The sequence below is a fragment of the Procambarus clarkii genome, chromosome 42 (genome assembly GCF_040958095.1).
Source record: "Procambarus clarkii isolate CNS0578487 chromosome 42, FALCON_Pclarkii_2.0, whole genome shotgun sequence".
NCBI classification, from domain to species: Eukaryota; Metazoa; Arthropoda; class Malacostraca; order Decapoda; family Cambaridae; genus Procambarus; species Procambarus clarkii.
The window spans coordinates 7150420-7171231 of NC_091191.1; the positions used below are offsets into that span (position 1 = coordinate 7150420).

Sequence of the window (20812 nt, forward strand, 5' to 3'; positions counted from 1 at the left end):
AATCTAGAAAGTATTGGAAAAATACTTTTACAATACTTTCCACTGGAAAAATCTGGAAAGTATTGCATGAAGTTCAACAAGAGCCAAGGAGTGTAACACACACATAGTACAAGTCAGTAAACTAGTTGGCGTGACAGAAATACATTATAAGCGAAGGACCATCACAAGCTGAGGCACAGTCACATAAGGAAAACAAAAGGTAAAGACCAAGTTCATCTAGTTGAGAAGAGGAGGGAAGTCCTAACACAAAAATCACAAAAAAAAAAATGTTTGTGAAAGTCGGCAGAATTATTCCAAGAGGTGTGTGCGAGTGAAGACTGCTGGAGAGTTTAGTGAAACTTACAATTAACATGATTGGTGATGTATAATCACATATTCATCTATGATGTTATCACAGCAAAAAAAAAAAAAAAAAGGATCTTCCTTACTTGAAAATTATTATTATTTTAATATAAATTAACATAGGCACTACTGGTGGTTTAGGCATTAGCTTTTAATATTGGTATATAATATGCAGTTATTGAGGCGGCTCTACTATAGATGGTATTGTATAGGCATTTAAAACCATAGCTCTTGACTAGATACTGTACATGTCTTGTACACCATACAAAGTTCTATATTGCACAATGGCATATATTTCTACTCGGTAGATATATATTCAACCTCTTAAATTAATAAGTATGCTCTGTAACCATAATGAAAATGACATCCAAATTTAATTTTTCAACTATTAATGATATTTTTCTTGGTATTAAAATATTTTGTTTGCATACTGAAACCATCAAGGCTAACTATCAATGGCTCAATATCAATATTCACAATTCATACTGAATTTTAACTCATTTAAATGTGTGTATAAGAAAAAACAACAATGTGATATCAAAATCTTACTATTTTATTTTGCCATGCCATTGCATTTACTTATAAATAATAGAAATACTGCATACAATTTTTTGTTTGCTCATTATCAATTTGTTATACATTTATTACAACTGGTATAATGCTTCTTCAAGCTTCAGTTTCAAATTAGGTTTATTGTTTCACATTTAATTAAATTCAACAAGAAATGGAGAGGGGGAGGGGATGAGGTAGGGTAGGAGTGAAGAAGTGGAGGTAGGGAGTGGGGTGGTGGAAGGGGTGGAGGTAGGGAGTGGGGTTGTGAAGGGGTATGGGATAGGGAATTCCAGATGTGCACTAAAGAGGCCCACCTACCATGCATTGTGGTTGGGTTTTAGAAGCTTTGTGTGGAGGCAGATTAAAATCCCTTTGCAATCCCAGTTGGCAAAGGGGGAAGGGACAAATAGACAAACAGAGATGAGGTTGGGAGGAGAGGTAAGGTAGGGGGAAGCAGACAATCATATAGTTACTTTATCTGTTTTATTTACAATCCGACAAGGACTAAGTTTTAATTATTCAATTTGCTGGTCAATGTGTTTGTATGGTGTTAAGTATTTTACTTGTTACATGACTAATTAATGACTAATATAATAATCCAGCATTATTTATGTACGTATTATGTGGCATGTTTTAAGAGTAAAGGTCATAATGTGAAAATGCATATTATCAATCAAAAGTTAAAACAATTAATATTTATCTTAACCAAGTTTGTGTTGTATTATTTAAGTATTTTGTCCTTAAAAGTAACATATAGTAAGTAAACACTTCTAAATAAATGCATTCACAGTACATCTTTGGCAGTTATGAATGTGCATCTGTGCATTACAATCACACTTGTTACATCACTTCATTTGGACTAACATTTCTCTTCGTAACTTTAAGAAAAAAAAAAAAAAAACTTTGCATGACAAATTTAAAATTTTTAGTTTGTTTATAACTATATCATATATATTTTAATATGTTCACAACATTTACAGTGTTTGAACAAATGAAGGTTCTATCAAGATAGAAGGGCAACTGAAGGGCATCCAATCTCTATATGCTGGTAAAAAAAAGCTAAGGGCTTATACCAGGTAATATTTTGTGATTTCTCATAATTGTTACTAAATAAGTATAGTATTGTAATGTATTTTGCAGTAAATTATTATATTTTTAATTCTTCAGCCTCGCATCACGGCACATTGAAACAATGTAGCATTTTAGCCACTTCACTGCGCATGACGCCTTAAGGCGCTCGTAGGTATATCAAAAAGATTAAAAATTTCAACATGCACAGGGGTCACATTTGCTTCCTCAAGAATCTTAACCATCCCCCACCTTTATAAAGTCCCTCACTTGCTTGCTTCTAGGCCTTTAGTAAAAAAAAAAAAGTAAGGCCCATGTCTGGCACATCACCATCCACCATCTGAACGTGTTTGTGAAATTATAAAATTTAGGCTTACATATAAAGTATACGTATATATTTTTGTATGAATAAATGCAATGTTGTATATATTTATACACACACCATCTGTATGTACATATATTTTCAAAGTTATACATAATCACCACCTTTGACACATCAATGCAACTTGTTAAAATGAAAGAACTGAATAAATAGTGAGAAACAATGAAAATAAATCAACAAAGTTATTTCTGTGTGGCACCTCGTCTCATTTCTACTGAAAAAATGCAACATCTTTGGGGCTACTACAGCTAAACCACAAGAAGTAGAGACTTTTTACCTAGATTTTTGTGTTTCCTGGATGCTAATTAACGATGTCAAGTAAAAAACGTCAGGACACTTGTTTTTCAGCACACCACACGGGTGTCAAAGTTAACATGTGCACAGTGTTAAGGAACCTTAAGGGGTATATACCTATAAAACAGCCTTGATGAAATGTGAACCATCTATATCTATAAGAGAATGTATGTCCAAAGTTGGAGGCCAGACACTTAGGGCTCACCTCACTAAGCTTTTCAGAGGGAATGGTCTGTGACATGGAATGGACATAGGATGGTTCGGGGGTCTCCAAAATTCAGGAGGAAACAGCATGTCTGGGTCACATTCTGACCCCCGTGATAATTTTTGGCACCATAAGCTACACCAAGCTAAAAATTTCAGTCATTTTTCTTATACTGTAGTAATATACACCACCATTCACTGATCTTGGGAAAATTTAAAATTTTCTGCTATTCATACTTTTGCCCATAGTAGCATAAAAGACAAACTCTCACAACTTCAAAGAATTTCTCAAGCCCAACCCATTCCTTAAAGCAATTGGGTAACTTATATTTTTTTGAATACTTCACACCACTAGGCTCCTCCCACAGGCAGACCACCCATACACCAATGTAGATTATAAAAAAAATAGTCAGTGAAGACAGACAGGTCTGCAGAGACCGGGTCAACTAGGGTAAATAGAATCAGGAAGACACCATCACACAGAGGTAGATAGAGGAGGGAGAGAGAGAGTGGGGATGTTTGAAGGGAATGAAGAAGGGGGGACATTTGAGGAGAGGGTGTGGAGATTGAAAGAGAAGATAGGGAGAGAAATGAGAGGGGAGAGGGGGGAAAAACCCACTATCTCATCGCTTGCAATTTTCCCATCTCGCCCCTCTCCATTTTTCTCTCCCTTTCTTGCCCATTTCTACATTCTATCCTAATTTCTCCCTCTCCACCTGTCTCCCCTTCTCTTCAAATATCCCATTCTCTCTGAGATTGGAGTTCAGATAGAGAAAGAGAAAAGGGAGGAGGGTAGGGAAATGGGGTGGAGGGAAAACAGGGGGGAGGGATGAGGGGGATAAGACAGACTATCCTGGGCACTGCCGGGTACTCCTTATACCAGTACTGTAGTTATAAAGTATCATTTGTCTATTCGTAGGCATGTAAACTGTACGAGGTTTTGTTTGGAGGAAAGTTTCACAATGTAACTCTTACTTTTAAATTGAGCAAATACAAAATAAAAAAGCATTAAATGGAACACATTTATTGCTTTTGGGTATTGTATTTGTAGTTTATCATTTTGGCCTTAAAGGTTTGAAGATTGGTCACCAGAAAAAATGGAAGAATTTCCATGAAAGTGCATGTTCTAGAAAATAATAGATCATTATGTCATAAAATAACAAAAATAGGAAAATTTGGATGCAACAAAAAGGGGGGGGGAAGGGAGTCTAGAACATAAAGTGTTTATTTTGAATAGGTTTTGACTATACTGTGGCCCTTTGATCTATGTGCAAATTTTGAAATGTGCAACGAGATTTTAACTACTGAAAGTGCGATGTATGGTTCACAGGTATGAATTATTGGGCATGGATCTTGTAGAAGTGTAGTTAAGCTGGGTATGACTTCATACTTGGCTTAACAGGACAAGTATGGGTGGATATAAAAATTTAGAGAAAGAAAAGGATGGGAAGAAATTGACAGAAAAGAATATTGTAGTGTGAAGTGTCAAAAGCATAGGAAGTTAGCAGCCAGTCCTCGTACAGAATGCACCTCAAATTGGACACTGTTAACACAAGCATACAAATTTAGGCGCATTAGGTGGGTAAATAAAAGCATCTTGATTTGTATGCTTTCTTGGACTAATGAGCATCAGCTTTGATAGGTGGGTTGGTTGGTTGAGGTTCATTTACTCATGGTCTGGTAAACACTTTAAATTAGATGCTTGTCAATTTGTAAGACACTGAGGAGTGCATGGCACGAGCCACCTTTATGTTTAAGTTAAGTGAGCATATTAAATTTGGAGCCATTCAGTTTTATGTGCAAAAGTTTGTGACATCTCAACTATAATAAATATATTTGAATATGTAACAATAGGCAACATTAAAATATTTACATAAAAAATTTATATAAATTAATTTTTATTTACTTGTACTCTAGTGCTGCTTTTCATTATTATGGCATAACTTAATATTATAAATAAAAATTATAGTGTTCGATTTGGGCAAGATTTTCTAATAGTGAGTAACCCGTCAGAATTCAAAATCTTAAGTTTTTTCTATAAGTTGGCATAAAACTGCCAATAAACTGGAGGCATGATTCACCTTATGGTTTCCCATAGTCAAGGACACGAAGCCTATTAGGCTTATCAAGGTCCCCTCCCCTAGGCTAACTACTGATGAACTTTACCCTGGATGTAGTCCACAACTTCTTAGCTTCCATGCACCTATTCACAGCTAGGTGAACAGAGGAATCGGGTGAAAAGAAACATTGCCCAAACATCTCTATCCTGCTTGATAATTGAACCTAATAACCTCGGTTGTAATTTGAGGACAGACAACTGCACTACAGTTTTTATAATGATATTGTGAACATGAAGCTATAATTTTTTAGGAAGGTTATGATAAAGTAAATATCGAGCTGCATCTTGCAGAATATTTTCCTTGCACTCTGACCCCCTTAGTATTTTTCACAGCAACAATGCAATGAGGTATGGTATTTACTTGCTAAACAATGCTATATGTAACAAATTTATCTTCAGTAATTTTCCTTCCTCTTAATTAAGCCATTTTAACGTGGGTGTCTTCATCTGGCTCGAAGATACCTTTTTGATGTGACCAGCTGACTTATCATCCGCACCAGTTTCAGTGTGTGAGGTCTGACTGGGCACGCTTCACCAAAGAGACAATTTATCATTGACTCGTGAACGTAGTACCTGTTTGTAAAAGCAACCATTGAGAAAAAAAATTGTGTATGAAAACTGACAAACTGTAAACAATTCTAGACAAATTATCTGATTTATAGCCTGTTGGCTATACAAATACAACAAAATAATTATAGCATGTGTTGAATTACAAGTAAAACTAGGCAAATGACAAACCAGCAGCAGAAGCGAGCATTGCTAATGCACTCATGTTAACTTTAAAGTAATAATGTCTTTGGCAGCAATACTTATCTGCCAGTGCTGATACTCTCAACTGGTAGAGGGTAGCACAAATGACTTGTACTGTATCTGTATGAATTTAGAATCTTCACACATCTTATATAAATGTCTCCCTTTTTATAGTTCAGAGTCGGGAATATTCCATGTTTTACATGGTGTAATGTGGTCATTGGCTCTAACCGACATGCCCATATTTTCAAAAAGGCTGCTGTTGCTCAAATATGCTAGAAGCAAACATGGACAGCCTTCAGGACACTACTATACAGTAAACATTTTCCTTGTTCTGACGTGATACTGTAGATGCAAAAATGAGATTTATTGATGGTCCACCCTATTAGTTATATTTTGTATTAAAAAACTATTTTTCTTTTTTTATAAATCTGATAACACTAAAATATTTATGTAATCCTTAATATAAAACTTTACCTTTTAATATTGCAAATATTACTTAATCTGTTCCCATCACCAAATATTTTGTTGATAAGAATGTTTGGATTAAGTCTCTTGGTTGTCTTTGCTTGCTCAGAGAATAATAAATCAGAGCTTCCTGACTACCTGTTGATGACTGAGGATCAATGTTCCTGCAGGCCTCCTTGTTGCTAATCTGATCAATCAGGCTGTTTGATGCAGCTGCTTGCAGCCTGGTTGATTAGGTATACTTTGAAGGTGCTTGTCAAGTTCTCTCTTGAACACTGCAAGAGGTCGGTCACTTATGCCTGGTATGTGTAGGGAAAGTGTGTTTAAAAGTCTTGGGGCTTAGATGTTGATAGTTCTCTCTCTCTCTCTCTCTCTCTCTCTCTCTCTCTCTCTCTCTCTCTCAATGTGCCTATTGCACCTCTAGGAGTCCCTTTTTTTTCATTGTTTATTCTTGGTGTTGGTTCAGTACAGTATTTGTTTAATTGCACTTCTTTGCACTCTCCCATTTGCCTTCATCTATCTTTTTGCAGAGGGGAGCTTGTGTGCTGTACTGGTCAGGTTAAACAAGTGAAGCTTGTAAGGTCCTACTTCTGGACAATGAGTAGGTGTCAAACCAAAAATGCCCTAAACCTCTCCTATGGGAACAAATATATTATATATACAGTATATCAATTAGTCACGTATTTAAGGAAGAGAGAGAGTAGTGAATATCTCGAGCCATTATTGAGGGCACCAGCTTGCCATGTTAAAAAGGAATGAATCAGGCCCACAAACACCACTGCAAGGAAAAATTATAAGTACCAGGACCATAAATTTGCTTCCCTGTTTTTGTTAGTCTGTGCTGTGCACTGACTTGTGCTCAGCATGTCTATAATATTCTTTATATTTAGCTACGGTACTGTATATTATATATATACAACATACAATTAAAAAGAAAGAATCTCATACCTTAGTTCTTCTGCATAGTTTGTTATGCAGTACTGGAGTGCTCGAGGACTATGGTGGAGGAAGGTGGCCAGAACACTGCAGTACTGGTGGATAAGTGCACTATCACACTCGCTGGTCTCACCACCATGCTCTGGGTGTAGCAAGACGAGCAGCTGCGGCACACTGTATGACAACCATCCTTCAACTGGCACGTGCTGTAAAGAATAGGAATACTGTTCAGGAACATGTTAATTCTATTACTAAACCTTATTTTTTTTATGAACTAATCTCCAAGAAAGGGCAAGTTACCAGCCATAAACAGTCTGTTGTGTATTTGCAAGTTAAGCAGTACACATCTTCCTGGAGCTGGAGTCACTACCATAGCCTAAGTGCAATATATGGGCATATTTACATCTGACTGGATATTTGCAATCCAAATGAGTTTGTATAACAAGCTAGTGAGGATATGGCTGTAATTCAGGAGCAAGCTTTATTTGAATTAGAATTTAATACAATATTGTACTAAATAAGGGAGTACAAAATCAAGCTTGGAAAAAAGTTTGTCTACAACCATACTATTAAGTAATCTACTCATGACAAATATCAATGATATAGATTAAACATGCAAATTTACAGTACAACTTCAAGTCAACTAACTATATGGGATCAACACCAATTTGTTGCAATGAGGGATTCATTACAACCGGAGATACCTCCAGGATGTATTACCCATGTATTTCTTCAAAACTCATTTTCAGAAGGTAGCAGGGCCATATCTGAGTGAATGAAAACCTTGCCTATTCAGAATTAGAAAAATAAAACATAGAATTTGGCTTTAAATATCCTCAATAGCTTTCTCCAGGCTCGAACTGTTGCTTGTAATGTTGAGCCCATCTACAAAAATCAAAACCGTGATTGGAGCCATATTAATAGTTACTATTCATACCCTAATATTTCTGACCAAGGGCTGAATTCACCAAGTGAAATTTTAATTTCAACCTGTCATATGAAGATCAACTACAAAGAACCTGTCTGTAAAGAGATTTAACTACATGTAGCATTTTTCCTATGCTTTAGTCTTGAAATCTCATTTTCAAGGGAAAAAGGACCCTTAATAGTGAAAAAAATGGGGAATCTCAAAATTAAAATGAACCAGAGAATTTGGTTTTAAATGTACTTGATAACTTTCCCAAGGCTCCTTACTATTTTTCAAAATGTGCCCATCTACGAAAATCATTAAAAACATGACTGGAGCCATATTAAGTTTGTTACTGTTCATATCTAATATTTCCCACACTCTACGGGCTGATTTCACTGAGCAAAATTATAACGTCAACCTGTCAAATAAAGGACAACAACTAAGATAACCTGTCTGTAAAATATTTAACCACATTTAACATACTTCCAACCCACAAGTCTTGATAACTCATTTTCAAAAGAAAGAGGGTCCATAACTGAACAAAAACCTCTACATCTGGGGGGAAAAAAAAATATATAAAAAAACATAGAATTTGGTTTTAAATATGTTAATTGACTTTTCCAAGACCCAACTATTTCTTGTAATGTTGCCTCCATCTATGAACTCGGTCCTAACATCCTAAGTAAATGCACACATCTGCTTCAGCGAACTCTTGTTCATCGAATCGGGCAAGTAAATCTGGCATGGAAAGCATGTTCCAACCAGAGATTTGCCGAATCAAGGTTCATTGACTCGAGACTCCACTGTACAGTACAGTACTTTGATTTATAATTCACTTATGATATGAATTTTTGTTTTGTTGCAATAGTTCCAATAGGTACTATTGGAAGTACCTACTGGAACTATATAATTTTGTGTACTCCCTGAAATAACTGCTTTGAGGGAGTGTTGAGTCTGTGGGATATTTCTTTTTGTATTATAATTAGTTGGTCAGTTGTTAATGGATTGAGAGACTGGTGCTTATGTCCCAATTTTGTGACAAGGCCATGTGAAGCCTCTTATTATGGTGGATGGTAAGTCGCAGAGCCTAGCAGTGAATAATGTTCCTGGGAAGACCATGTGGTCTATGGAAGAAACATACTAACTCAAAAGAGCATTCTATACACTCAGTGCTGCATTTGATATTTTTCTTTTGAAAGCATGAAAGCCAAATTTACACCAATTCCTTACTTGTAGAAGAGTTGTTAAGCTGGGTATGACTTCATCCGTTTGTGGCTGAAGACCACACACCCAAGAAAACTCGGTCACGGATCCCAGCAACTCGTAAAGGGCACTGGTGCTTGTATGTGTCACCTCTTGTACAAGCCTCAAAAGCTGGAACAAAATATTCATTAAAAGACAACTTAAGATTCAGCAATATTGTAATGACTATCTGAATAAATTGTTAAATGCTAATCTAATCAATACCGTAATGAAAATTTGATTGTGGTACTGTATATATTCGTCATTTCATAAGCTGGGGGGAAAAGTTATAAGTTTAAAATGATATCTAATCAAATTTCAGTGTGATGTACTGTAATAATAACTGTCAAACCTCTTTTTCTGGGAGATTTTCCCAAGCACGTGATGAAAGCTCTCTGAAGTCAGTCAGCCAGCGTACACAAGTCAGTCGATAGACGGCTGGAATCTCGGGTGTTTTCATTGCCTCATTTACTAGATTTCGTAAACATTCATATTTGTTGTGCTTTAATGTCTGTGAACAAATCAAAATATGAGCAGAGAACAGCAATACAGTACAGTATATGCATTATTAATCATGTAACTGCCAAAACCCTTCTCTTACATAGTTATTAATGTTAATCTATTCCCAAGTAAATAGGAAGGAAATTAAAAGTCATTATAATTACATAGAAGATATACAAGGCCCACCACAAGGTGATATAAGGATTGAAATCAGATCATATACCAATTCTTACAGCTGTGAAAGGCTAAGACAGGTCTCTATATTCTTTTTACCCAACTCCCTCTCCCACTTAAGAGTGGGAAAGAGGGATTAGGTAAGAAGTATTTTAGGTTCCAGTTTTGGCCTTTCACAACCTGTGAGAATCACTATCAAGTTCCAATCCTTGTACAATTATGGTGCAGAAGCAGCATGTTGGCCTTTTATATCTGTTGCAGGTTCAAGTCCTGCTTAAATCTAAATGACATTTTTATACCACTGTCAATTTTCAGTTCTATATCTACTATTCAACCCATCCTCCTATTTATATAGTACAGTACATTTTGTAACCATATGGAAAATCAATACAATAGACACAGAAAATAGACAATTAGATATTAGATTTGTTATTATTCACCTTATAGTCTGAAAAAATAAAGCTAAACACCAAGCTTAAATATTCCTAGGCCTAGTACAGTACAGCATATATGTACTAAATTAGGCCTAGGAAGATTAGGTTAGGTTAAGTTTTCTTTGTAACAGTACAAAAACTTTTCCGGTTTGTCCAAATTTAATAATGCCGATTTCTACTCTCTAATTGCCTTTTACGTCAATATATGCACAATGATCACTACTATAAATACCTAAACAGGAGGGTGGGCTGTTATTTTACCTTCATTTTAAATGGACACCGTTGAGTTCCTTTGAGACAAGTGGCCAATGTATCCAGTGTAAGTGTCAACATTTCAAGCTCATCTTGTCTTATTTGTAGTTCTTCCTCAGTATTTTCTGACCTATGAGTACTTCGAGAGAGCTTCATGTACTTCTTTATGAAGCTACTTATAATGTTAACAGTAGTAGTATCCTGAAAAATATTAGAATGAGTTACTAAAGTCACAACCTGTGTGCGAGTTGCACTATGCTGCCACTCTCATAAATACTGTTTAGCGATTCTTTGCACCCAGTTTTAATATCATGGTCCAGTCAGGTTGAACATGACATAGGGCCGCAATGACTGCCGCATACATTTTATAGTGCTCTTGTAGGGCCTTGTAGAGGTGTTGAAGTCATTGAAGATGGATGTCTGTTCTCAAGCTCAGCATAATTAAGACCCAATGAATAGAAAAATTATCAGTCAAAACACACTAGTGCAGTTCCTCTAGTATACACTAAGTAATAGCATCATTGTAGGCAGGCCCCTATCCATCCACAACAACCTCTTATTCATCTTAACTGCTCTTTGATCTTGCTTCTCCATAGTTACTTACAAGTACAGTATATCTTTTTAAGCGCCACCTCGTAACCTTGTGATGTGGGTGGAAGTGGTTTTAAGAACTTCCTCCTATGCATTTCACTTGCCAATCACCCATACAGGGGACAAGAATTTTCTTTAATCTTTGACTTGGTCGCTTATTCAGCTTCCACGAATGTTTCCTCCCTACCTCATCTAAGTATAAAAATGCTGCCTTTGTCCAATCGTTTATTTCTCTTAGTATCTTGTAATATACACAAGTGACATATCTTCTGTTTCTTCTCTCCAAAGGCTGAGTTCCCTTAACCTGTCCTCTTAGCCAATCCCCCCTCAATTCTGGTACTAATCTTGATGCAAGCCTCCAGGTAAGCCTGTCTACTTTGATCCTTTTTGTGCTTAACAAGGTGCAGATCTATGGTGGTGCTTCACACTCTCAGTAATGGTTTTATATAGGCAGTGTATATGGACTTCCAGGCCTCCTGCTTAGATTTGTGTATGCTGTTCTAATGTTTACCAACTTCTTGTATGCCACTTGCATCCTGTTCACAAAGTTATGGTGTAGTGGTGGGATTATATTCACTCCCAGGTCTTTTCCTCTTACTTTCTTGTAGTTGCCTTATCCTTATGAGAGTTTCCTGCAGGCCAAAAGTACACTATTTGGATTTAATTCCTGCAGCACTTTACAGACCCTCACAGTTCTTACTATTCTCATCAGCTTTACATCGTTTGTAAACACTGACATGTAAAAGCTCAATCCTCCTTGCAAATCTAACAAATTAGTAAGAACAACAGTCCTAGGACAGAGCTCTAGATAAATTATTATCACTTTCATCTTCTATCCAGCCTAACATCCACTTTTGCTATGACAGTTTTCTATTTTTAGGTCATTTTTCAGGTATTTATCTCCCTTACTCAGGTCAGTCTTTTCCATTATCCCTGCTTGTCTCTCCATTCTGTGTATTAGTCTTTTGTGAGGACCTGTATCTAGAGCTTTCCGGCAGTCTAGAAAGATGCAGCTCCTCATCTTTCAGTGTCTTGCCTTATTTTGACGACTCAAATAATTCAATCACGTTTTGTTAGATGTGATTTTTCCTCTGAATTGGTTTTGTTTTGCCATTACAAAATTTATTCTCTACAGGCATTCCACAATTGTTTCCTGATAACTTTTCAGAATTGTACAGAAGATGAATGTTAGCGACATTGGTCAGTTGGTTAGTGCTTTATGTCTTGTCTGGTCCAGTCCTATTTTGCTACATCTTGGCCCTCTAGGTGTGTACCTATTTTGCAGAAAGTCCAATGCTGTCTAGGCTGGGACCAATTCTTAAGTGTTGACTTCTACTGCATAGGTTAGTAGTTCAGAAATTGGGTACCATGTTCCCAATGGTTTTATATTGGGTAGTTGCAAACTACCAGTTCAGGGGTGTTGCAAACATAGACTCATGATTGAAAAGTAGCATTATAGGCTCTATGTATGGAAAAGCCAAGTGGTTCACCAATATGTAAACTTACATTTCTTAATTACAGTATATTTAAAATAATAAATGTTTCTATTCAGCAATTGTAGCTTAAATAAAATGTGTGGGGTATTGAGTTCAAAACTTTCTACCAATAAAACAATGGAATTGATGTTTTGTATTTATATATAGGTAACAAATTGTAATTAAAATGTTGGGTAAGCAGTCTTGGGTAATCACAAATTTATTTATATATTTTTTACCACCATAGCAGCTATCTTGTCACTGTGGTGGGCTCAAGCATCTTGTTCAAGATCAGCAGACTACTGGCAGGTTTCTTCAGGCATTTCATAGGTCTTCCAAGAAAATCTAGATATCTGTTATCCTGGATGGATTGATTCATGGAATTGGGGTGGATATAAATAGGAGCTGCATCGTATGGATCAATAGGCCTTTTGCAGTTACCTTCATCTTATGTGCTTATTTTGTCTTCGGTTATTGGAAAGTATTTCTATAGGGTTCTCCTACAAAGGTGGTGTATAATATACACAGTCTTTGTTGGCATAGATGCCATTTGTGTCATGTAATGGTGCCATGATCCTAACCGAGCATAGAGGATCACTGTATAGTGCACTGAGCAACAACAATTTATTCAGAAAATAGCTTTTCCCAAACTCATATTTTGTAATGTTGCTGAACAAATTATCTGGTATAAAAATTACCAACATGATTTTAGCAGACCACCTGAAGAATCTTACCCCCACCACATTATTCAACCTTTCCTCTTTCAAATTAAATCTGAATTTGGCCATTTACCCGTATGGCCAAAAATGGATGTACGGTAATTTGAAAATGAAAAAAAAATTGAAAATAAATTGGGTATTTTTTTTTCCAAAACAATAAGTTAAGGGTCCTCTGGTACATTAGGAGAGCAGGAAATTCGCCTGAAGTTTTCGAACGTCATGAAAAATGTTAATTGAAAGTTTCCTCTTTTAATCTTTTCGAGTAAGCCAGAGGACTCAAACAGAAAACGGGAGAGTACAGTGCAGTACATCACTTTCGTGAGCCGATTTCATTTCAAATTACGTCCATTTTTGGCTATAGCGCACATACGTGCGAAAAGCGACATTATTTCGAAGAGGACGGGTTGGATTATTAACCTGGAGAATCTCCATCACTTCCTGTCCCTTCTGAAGATAATGAATACAGTACAGTACAATTAGCATAGCAGTACATGTTGTTCTGATAATGGTAGGACTCGTGTGTACTGTATATATCAAATACTCATCATCCTTAATAGTAAAGTCATTGTTACCCATACCACATACACCTGGTATCCTGCCTTACCTGAAGAACCAATCACAAGTTTGTACTATTGAAACACTTTTCCCGAGCTACCTGGGGAAAAGGGAGGGGGGGGGGAAGTTGGCGATTTTTCAGGTGACCTAGTAAATAAATGTACATACATGATTTACAGTTTAACCCTGGGCTCTAATTATCAAAGTAATAGACTGAGTATTTGTTGATAAATGAGAGTCAGGTAAGAAAATCAGTAGGAGCTATGAGGTTTTTAACCCGCACACATGGTACTCCTAAGAACAATCCCTAGGACCACTACACCACAACATGGCCAAATGCAGTGCAACCCAGAATTTAACGACGGTCTCGCTTCATGCAGGTCGGCGTTCAATCCCCGATCATCCAAGTGGTTGGGTACCATTCCTTTTCCCCGTCCCATCCCAAATCCTTATCCTGACCTCTTCCAAGTGCTATATAGTTACAATGGCTTGGCGCTTTCTGATAGTTCCCTTCCCTTTCCTTGGGGTCCCAAGAGTTCTACTGAAGCCCAATAAGGGTTTCACCCATTGCCTTGCCTCTATGCACTGGCTGTGGTCCAGGAGTTCTACCACCAACGCTTCTCTTCAAATGCACAATAAAATTACATTAACATGATTTCATTGATACATCACGTTAATGTGATTTCATTGTTCACAGAGTATGATTGGAACCTTTAAAATAACTGACCCTCCAAACAAATCTTCTAATGGTGGTGTATTTGCTGGCTCCCTGCTGCAGCTCTTGCAGAACAGAGAACTGATCTTCTAGGGTTGAGGCTGCCAGAAGCTCAGACCGCAGCTGTCCAAAAGCATGTTCCAAGGTGCGCTCATTAGAGATTTCCTGGAATTCTGCCCATAATCTTCTTGGGGTTTGTGTCTGTATCTGTAGTTATTGAGGAGAGTAATAGTACTTTTTAAATAATGTTCAAATTCACAAGCATCTGAAACAGCAGGCAAATGAAAATTATTTTATCTTCATAATATACAGTATAAAAGAAACCAACTTTTAACTCCCAGAGAGAAAGGGTCATTATTCCGCTTCAGTCATAATGGGATCAGGGACTGAACCCCACTATTAGCTAAATGAATTGTGGGGTTCAGTCCCTGAGCCCATTATGTGCCTTTGTAACCCTTTCCACTACTGCCCACAAGATGGGTATGGGGTGCATAATAAATGAACTAACTAATTTCTGCTTCAATCAAATACTTTCACTTATGTTAACATTTAAGAAGAAATATTGAAATTGACAATTTTTAGGCTATGAAATAAATGTCAACAAATGTTTGAAAGGTCTCTTTGAGAACAGTTGGAACAATTTAAGTCTAGGTGACACTGCCAAAGCCATCAGCAGCTTCAAGGTGTCATATGACATAGGGACGAAGGGACAACACAGGTGTAGCTCTCAATCTGTTACTATAATTAGGTAATTACAGAAACAGGTGAGAAAGTTAAACCTTGTGAATGTGTAGGCACAAAAATGTCCGCCTTTTTTTTTTGCTCTATTTGGTTTTAAATTCAAAGGTTTATTTATCTTTGTTGTTTTTCACAATGCTGTAACACAGAATGTAGCAAGTCACTTATACATACTATGAGAGCATGTTGATAGTCATCCATTTGTTATTTAGCTCATTTTGAATGTTATTTAGAGAGGAAAAATGTTTGAATAACCAAGGTAGTATCATCTTTAAAAATATTGATTTGAGGTTTTGGGACAAAGGTATTTTAAGTATTTAATTCAGTATCAAACATTTTTTAATTTGTAAAAGGAGGTATATCATGACTTTACTACAGTTTATCACATTTATTTATTTATTTATTTATTTATTTATATATATGCAAGAAGGTACATTGGGTTTGTGAGAATACATTGAATAGTACAGTATTTACAATCTTGTAAAGCCACTAGTACGTGCAGCATTTCGGGCAGACACATATGGGTTTGCTTGTAAAAGCAAAAATTGTGTTCACAATTAGGTAAAAATATTGATAGTATGTGTGTTTTATCCACTATGGCTAGTTAAATCAAGAATACATACCAAGGAGGAGGAGACCCATAGTGAGTGGAGGAGGTGAAAGAGCAGTGTGGAGGTGGAAAGTGTGTATAGATGAACTTCCTTGACATCTTTACCGTCTGTGACATCCGAGAAGTTAAGGCTCTGGCTTCGCCGTGGTGGATGACTGTGCGGGAGATAATGCTATAGTGAATGAATTGAAAACATCTGAATGCATCTTACTGGGTCTTTATTGTTGCATGGATATATATATATATATATATCCATGCAACATTTACATATTGCTACATGTAAAAAGATATTTACATATTGCTTTGTAAATATCAGTGTTAGTTCATTCACAACACTAATGGAAGTAAATATTGCTTTGTAAATATCAGTGTTAGTTCATTCACAACACTAATGGAAGTTACAGTAGCAACAAGGGCCAGAACTATTTTCTAGAGATGTTTCAGCTGTTGTGAATGACTATTGGAATGTGATTATACACACACACACACACACACACACACACACACACACACACACACACACACACACACACACACACACACACACACACACACACACACACAGGTGTATATTATATATAAAAAGATGTATATATAGATCTTTTTAACACCTATAACCTTTCATTATTCAGCATTTTGCTCCAAGGTGATGCCTCACCACTCCACTGAAATGAAAAATGGTTAATAATAACAATTATGTTTCAATTATAGCATACAATGCTGATTAAAGTCTCTCCTCATTATATCCTAAATGTAGAGTGACATTATTCTTGAGCTGGAAGCATTCATTTCAATAACAGTTCTGCACTAGAAGCATGAAAAGTAGTGTTCATTTAATGAAATAAAAGTTTTTGGTTGAAAATTACTTTGTCAAATGCCCTTATACAGAATCTATAAGAGTGTGTTTGTCTGTGTCCAAGGCTGGAGGCCAGACACTCGGGGCTAGCCTCGCCCAATGTTGTCTGGAGTATGGGATTGACACAGGCTGGTTGGGGAAGGGTTAAATGCTTTAAGAAATATTAGCAATTATAAACACCTTCAAGGCCCTTTTCATGGCCTGAAGTGTGATAAATAGCATGTGATTTCCATGGAGTTTGGGCACAGCTGTACCCAACTGTGCTCAAACTCCACAGTCCTATCCTGGTACAGCATCTTTAAAAAGAGTATGTTTGTTTGTGTTTGGTCGAGGTTGGAGGCCAGACGGTAGCTATTAACCTCACACAACTTTCCACAGTGAATTGTGATTGTATGGCTAGTGTCATAGGATGGATGAGGTCAACTCCTATGCCCCTCTAAGTAGGATTGGCTTCTATTGCAATAATCAACAACTGCTATTTACTGTAATCAGAAATGTGGGTTTTATTGTGCACTGTGTGTTTACCAACAGATTTCTTGGGTGTTGTCGATATTGCTCAAGCATGTTTTGCCCACTAGAGGAGAGAAATATATATATATATATATACTGTACATACAAACATACATACATATATGCATGCAAACATACATGCCAACAAGAGTCCTCAATAAAGGTAAGATATATCTGTACATACCTTAATACAAAATATTAGTATTATTATGTATAAAATGTATTTTTAATTTAATATTTTTGGGTGTGTGCAACGGATTACTTAAATTTACATTACGGTATTTCTTATGGAAAAATTCATTTGGGTTTTTTAATTTTTGGTTGTCGAACCGTCTCTGGGAATTAAATTTGTAAACGAAGGTACAGTACTGTACTACTGTATTATGTTATTTTATCAAACTGAATGCTAGATGCATAAAAACAATTGCTTACCCAGTTGAAGGTTTGTCTAGGACACTCTTGCTTCTTGTAGGAATATCTAGACCCAGTGGAGACAGTCTGTGGTAGGTGTCAAGGGCACTGAGTGAGCGGTGCATCTTGGCACGAGGTAGTGTATCAGGGGTCACGGAGCGTGTTACTTGTCGACCTGACACTGCACGAAGATAAGTTTACGCATTATTTAAAACCAAGACATACAAATTCTGTTTTGCAATGTAATTATAATAAAGTATTTTGTATATTTCCAGCGAGTTATTTTCCCCTGAAAAGTTGTGTGTTGAGGTGGCCACAACATTATATACAGGGTTACCTGGAGACCTTAAATATCTAGAAGCAGAAATATCTAGAATACTGTCCATAAAAATGTATTATGCTTTGCAAAGAATAATAATAATAATACTTTATACATACAGGTATACATGAACAGTGGATAATTTGTGGGTAAGTACAATATGGCACAAAGTCACTACTAATACATCAGTCTTGAGACTGTTTTTGAGGAGTGACTTGTTATTTTTTAATTCAGATTATCAGTTGTTTTATAATATGTAACAAATACAAATAGAATAAAACTGAGAAGAGCAAATTTGTATAATGTTGCAAAAACCAGTAATGCTGTTCTTGTTTAAAAATGTACCAGTAAAGCACATACTCAAATGTTATTTATATGTTCATACATTATATACATCTAACAATTATTACTGTACCTGTACTAACAAAGCATGTGTTGGGATTCCTACCTTGAGTAAGGAGATCTATCATAGGTGAGTGGGAGTGGTCATCACAAGCATTATCATGATCTGGAGACTGGGATCGGACTGACAATTTGGCACCGTTGAAAGAAGCTAAGGGTTTGTTAATGCTTGCTAGTGTTATGTGAGGAGAGCCAATGTCAGGTAGTAGAGTACCATTGGCAGGGTTCTGATGGCCGTTGAATCTCTGCGACCACCCTTTTCTTTTGGTGCTAAAAATATAAACATTGGATATACAATCATTTACATAGTAAAGCTATTGACATACTGTACTGATTATAAACACACCATATTCCCAATTCATCTGTGTTATAACAGCAATTTAAATCAGCCAAATACTTAGGAAGACAATAGATCACCTGTTTAAGGTGGCAGCATCAGCACTGGTGATACATAAGGTGTCGATGGAAATGCGGGGTAAAGGCAGTGGGTCACTACAAGCGCTGACAGTCTCATGGGCTGCCTCAGCCAGGGCCCGGGTAGCCTCAGGGTAGCCCCGTTCACTTTTCTCATCTTCGTCATCCTCATTAATGGATGAAGTGCTGTAGAAAGTATGAAATATAATGAGAGAGAGAACACACTACTTGTGTTGTTCATAATTGATGGATTTTATGCAAACATTCCAATGCTGCTAAAACAAAATAGATTTAAACTGGTGCCAATGACATTTGAAGTACTGGTGTAAAATGTTAGAAAAAATTGTCACCTTCGTAAACTTCTTAAATTTAAATATGTATTATGTATTTTTTAAACCCAATTATAAGTTTTGCATTCCAATTAATGGTGGTTTCTTTCATTTTAAAATGTATACAACAGGTACTGCACTTAATAATATTTGCTTAATCAATTAATCAAATAATTGCATGTTGAGGTATGTACAGTATTTAACTTTTGGAGCAAACTCCGATTCACCTGTAAGTACTGTAATCTATGATGTTCACTATATTTAGCTTCAATTACCATTATTAACACCATCATTGCCATCATCTAGAGGTTTGTGGGCTCCCATTTTGGGAATGATTATATCAATATACTGTATATCCTACATTCATTCACATACTGTACTCTCTCTACTGGTACTATATCCCAATTTGTAACATTTAAAAGTGAAAGAAAGCTACACTAGTTGTTCCCTCTATAATCACACTACCTTTCAAGAAGAGCCACATATATATGAATTCCTACCTTGAGTAAGAAGAGCTATCTCTGCCCGAAACGCTGCACGTACTAGTGGCTTTACAAGAATGTAATTACTATGCTATGTATCCTCACAATCCCAATGTACCTTCTTGTATATATATATATAAATAAAATAAAATAAAATAAATCATCCAATCAAATTCTTCAGACTTCTAGCTGTTACTATTGTTTAGCTTAGACAGCTGTATGTATCTCAGAGTGTGCATTACTTGCCAATGTAGACCAGACAACGTAAACTATTTGAAAAATGATTCACACCCCTTGCATTACTATGTGATGAAATGTGAAAAAATTAAGTAATTTAGAAATAACTCACAAATGTTCAAGAAATGTGAAAGTAGTTAATTAAAAATAATCTATTATAAATTTATAGCCAATTATCCCAATTTGCCAACCTCAGGTAAAAGGATCATAACCTTTTTCACAGCTGTCCATTGGATGGGCAAATTAAAATGAATATAATTGGCTCAACTTACTGTAAGAGAAAGCTTGTTTCATTAGACACAGTATATTTAAATATTGATACGGAAGATTATTTTCAGAATTTCCTATAAACATCTAGCTAGAGATGAAGATATGCACACCCAACATTAGAAGATATTAAGTTCCTGTTTCTATGATTTGCAGAAATATTAGTTTGTAATTTAGATTAGGAAAGTGTATAGTTGGTTTAAACCTAGGAACCTTTCCTTGGTTATAAAGAATACTTGAACCCTTTACTATTAGTTTCCTAACGAAACAATTCAAAGTTTAAGTACTGTATTGTTTAACTATGATTATGTGAAGCTCATACTGAACATATATATTTTCAGGAATAATAGAGGTAACCTATGTTAAGTTTTAATTTAGTTCGTTTATTATGCAGCACACACTTTTCCATGGGTGGTAGTGGAAAAACTGCCACTGCCTCTTCCTATCTAGGCCATTGGAGAAGGTCCTCTTCAAGTATACTCAGACAAATGTTATATTGGCTAGTTTTTTTTAGCCAGTCTGACTGTATGGTATGAAATTTTAAATTTTCATGG

The 20812-nt window shown here is 36.1% G+C and overlaps 1 protein-coding gene across 1 annotated transcript in view; it reads right to left on the minus strand.

Moving 5' to 3' along the window:
* Positions 1-1357: 1357 nt before the first annotated feature.
* Positions 1358-20812, minus strand: part of LOC123770297 (uncharacterized protein C12orf56) — a 52790-nt gene continuing 33335 nt past the window's right edge. Inside the window, exons 5-14 of the mRNA XM_045762010.2 lie at positions 18947-19129; positions 18576-18799; positions 17830-17989; positions 16045-16186; positions 14696-14890; positions 10638-10829; positions 9620-9778; positions 9256-9399; positions 7128-7321; positions 1358-5534 (exon numbers count right to left, since the gene is read on the minus strand). Coding sequence (XP_045617966.2) covers positions 5405-5534; positions 7128-7321; positions 9256-9399; positions 9620-9778; positions 10638-10829; positions 14696-14890; positions 16045-16186; positions 17830-17989; positions 18576-18799; positions 18947-19129 — 1723 coding nt within the window. The 3' untranslated portion in view covers positions 1358-5404. The remainder of the gene's footprint in view (positions 5535-7127; positions 7322-9255; positions 9400-9619; positions 9779-10637; positions 10830-14695; positions 14891-16044; positions 16187-17829; positions 17990-18575; positions 18800-18946; positions 19130-20812) is intronic.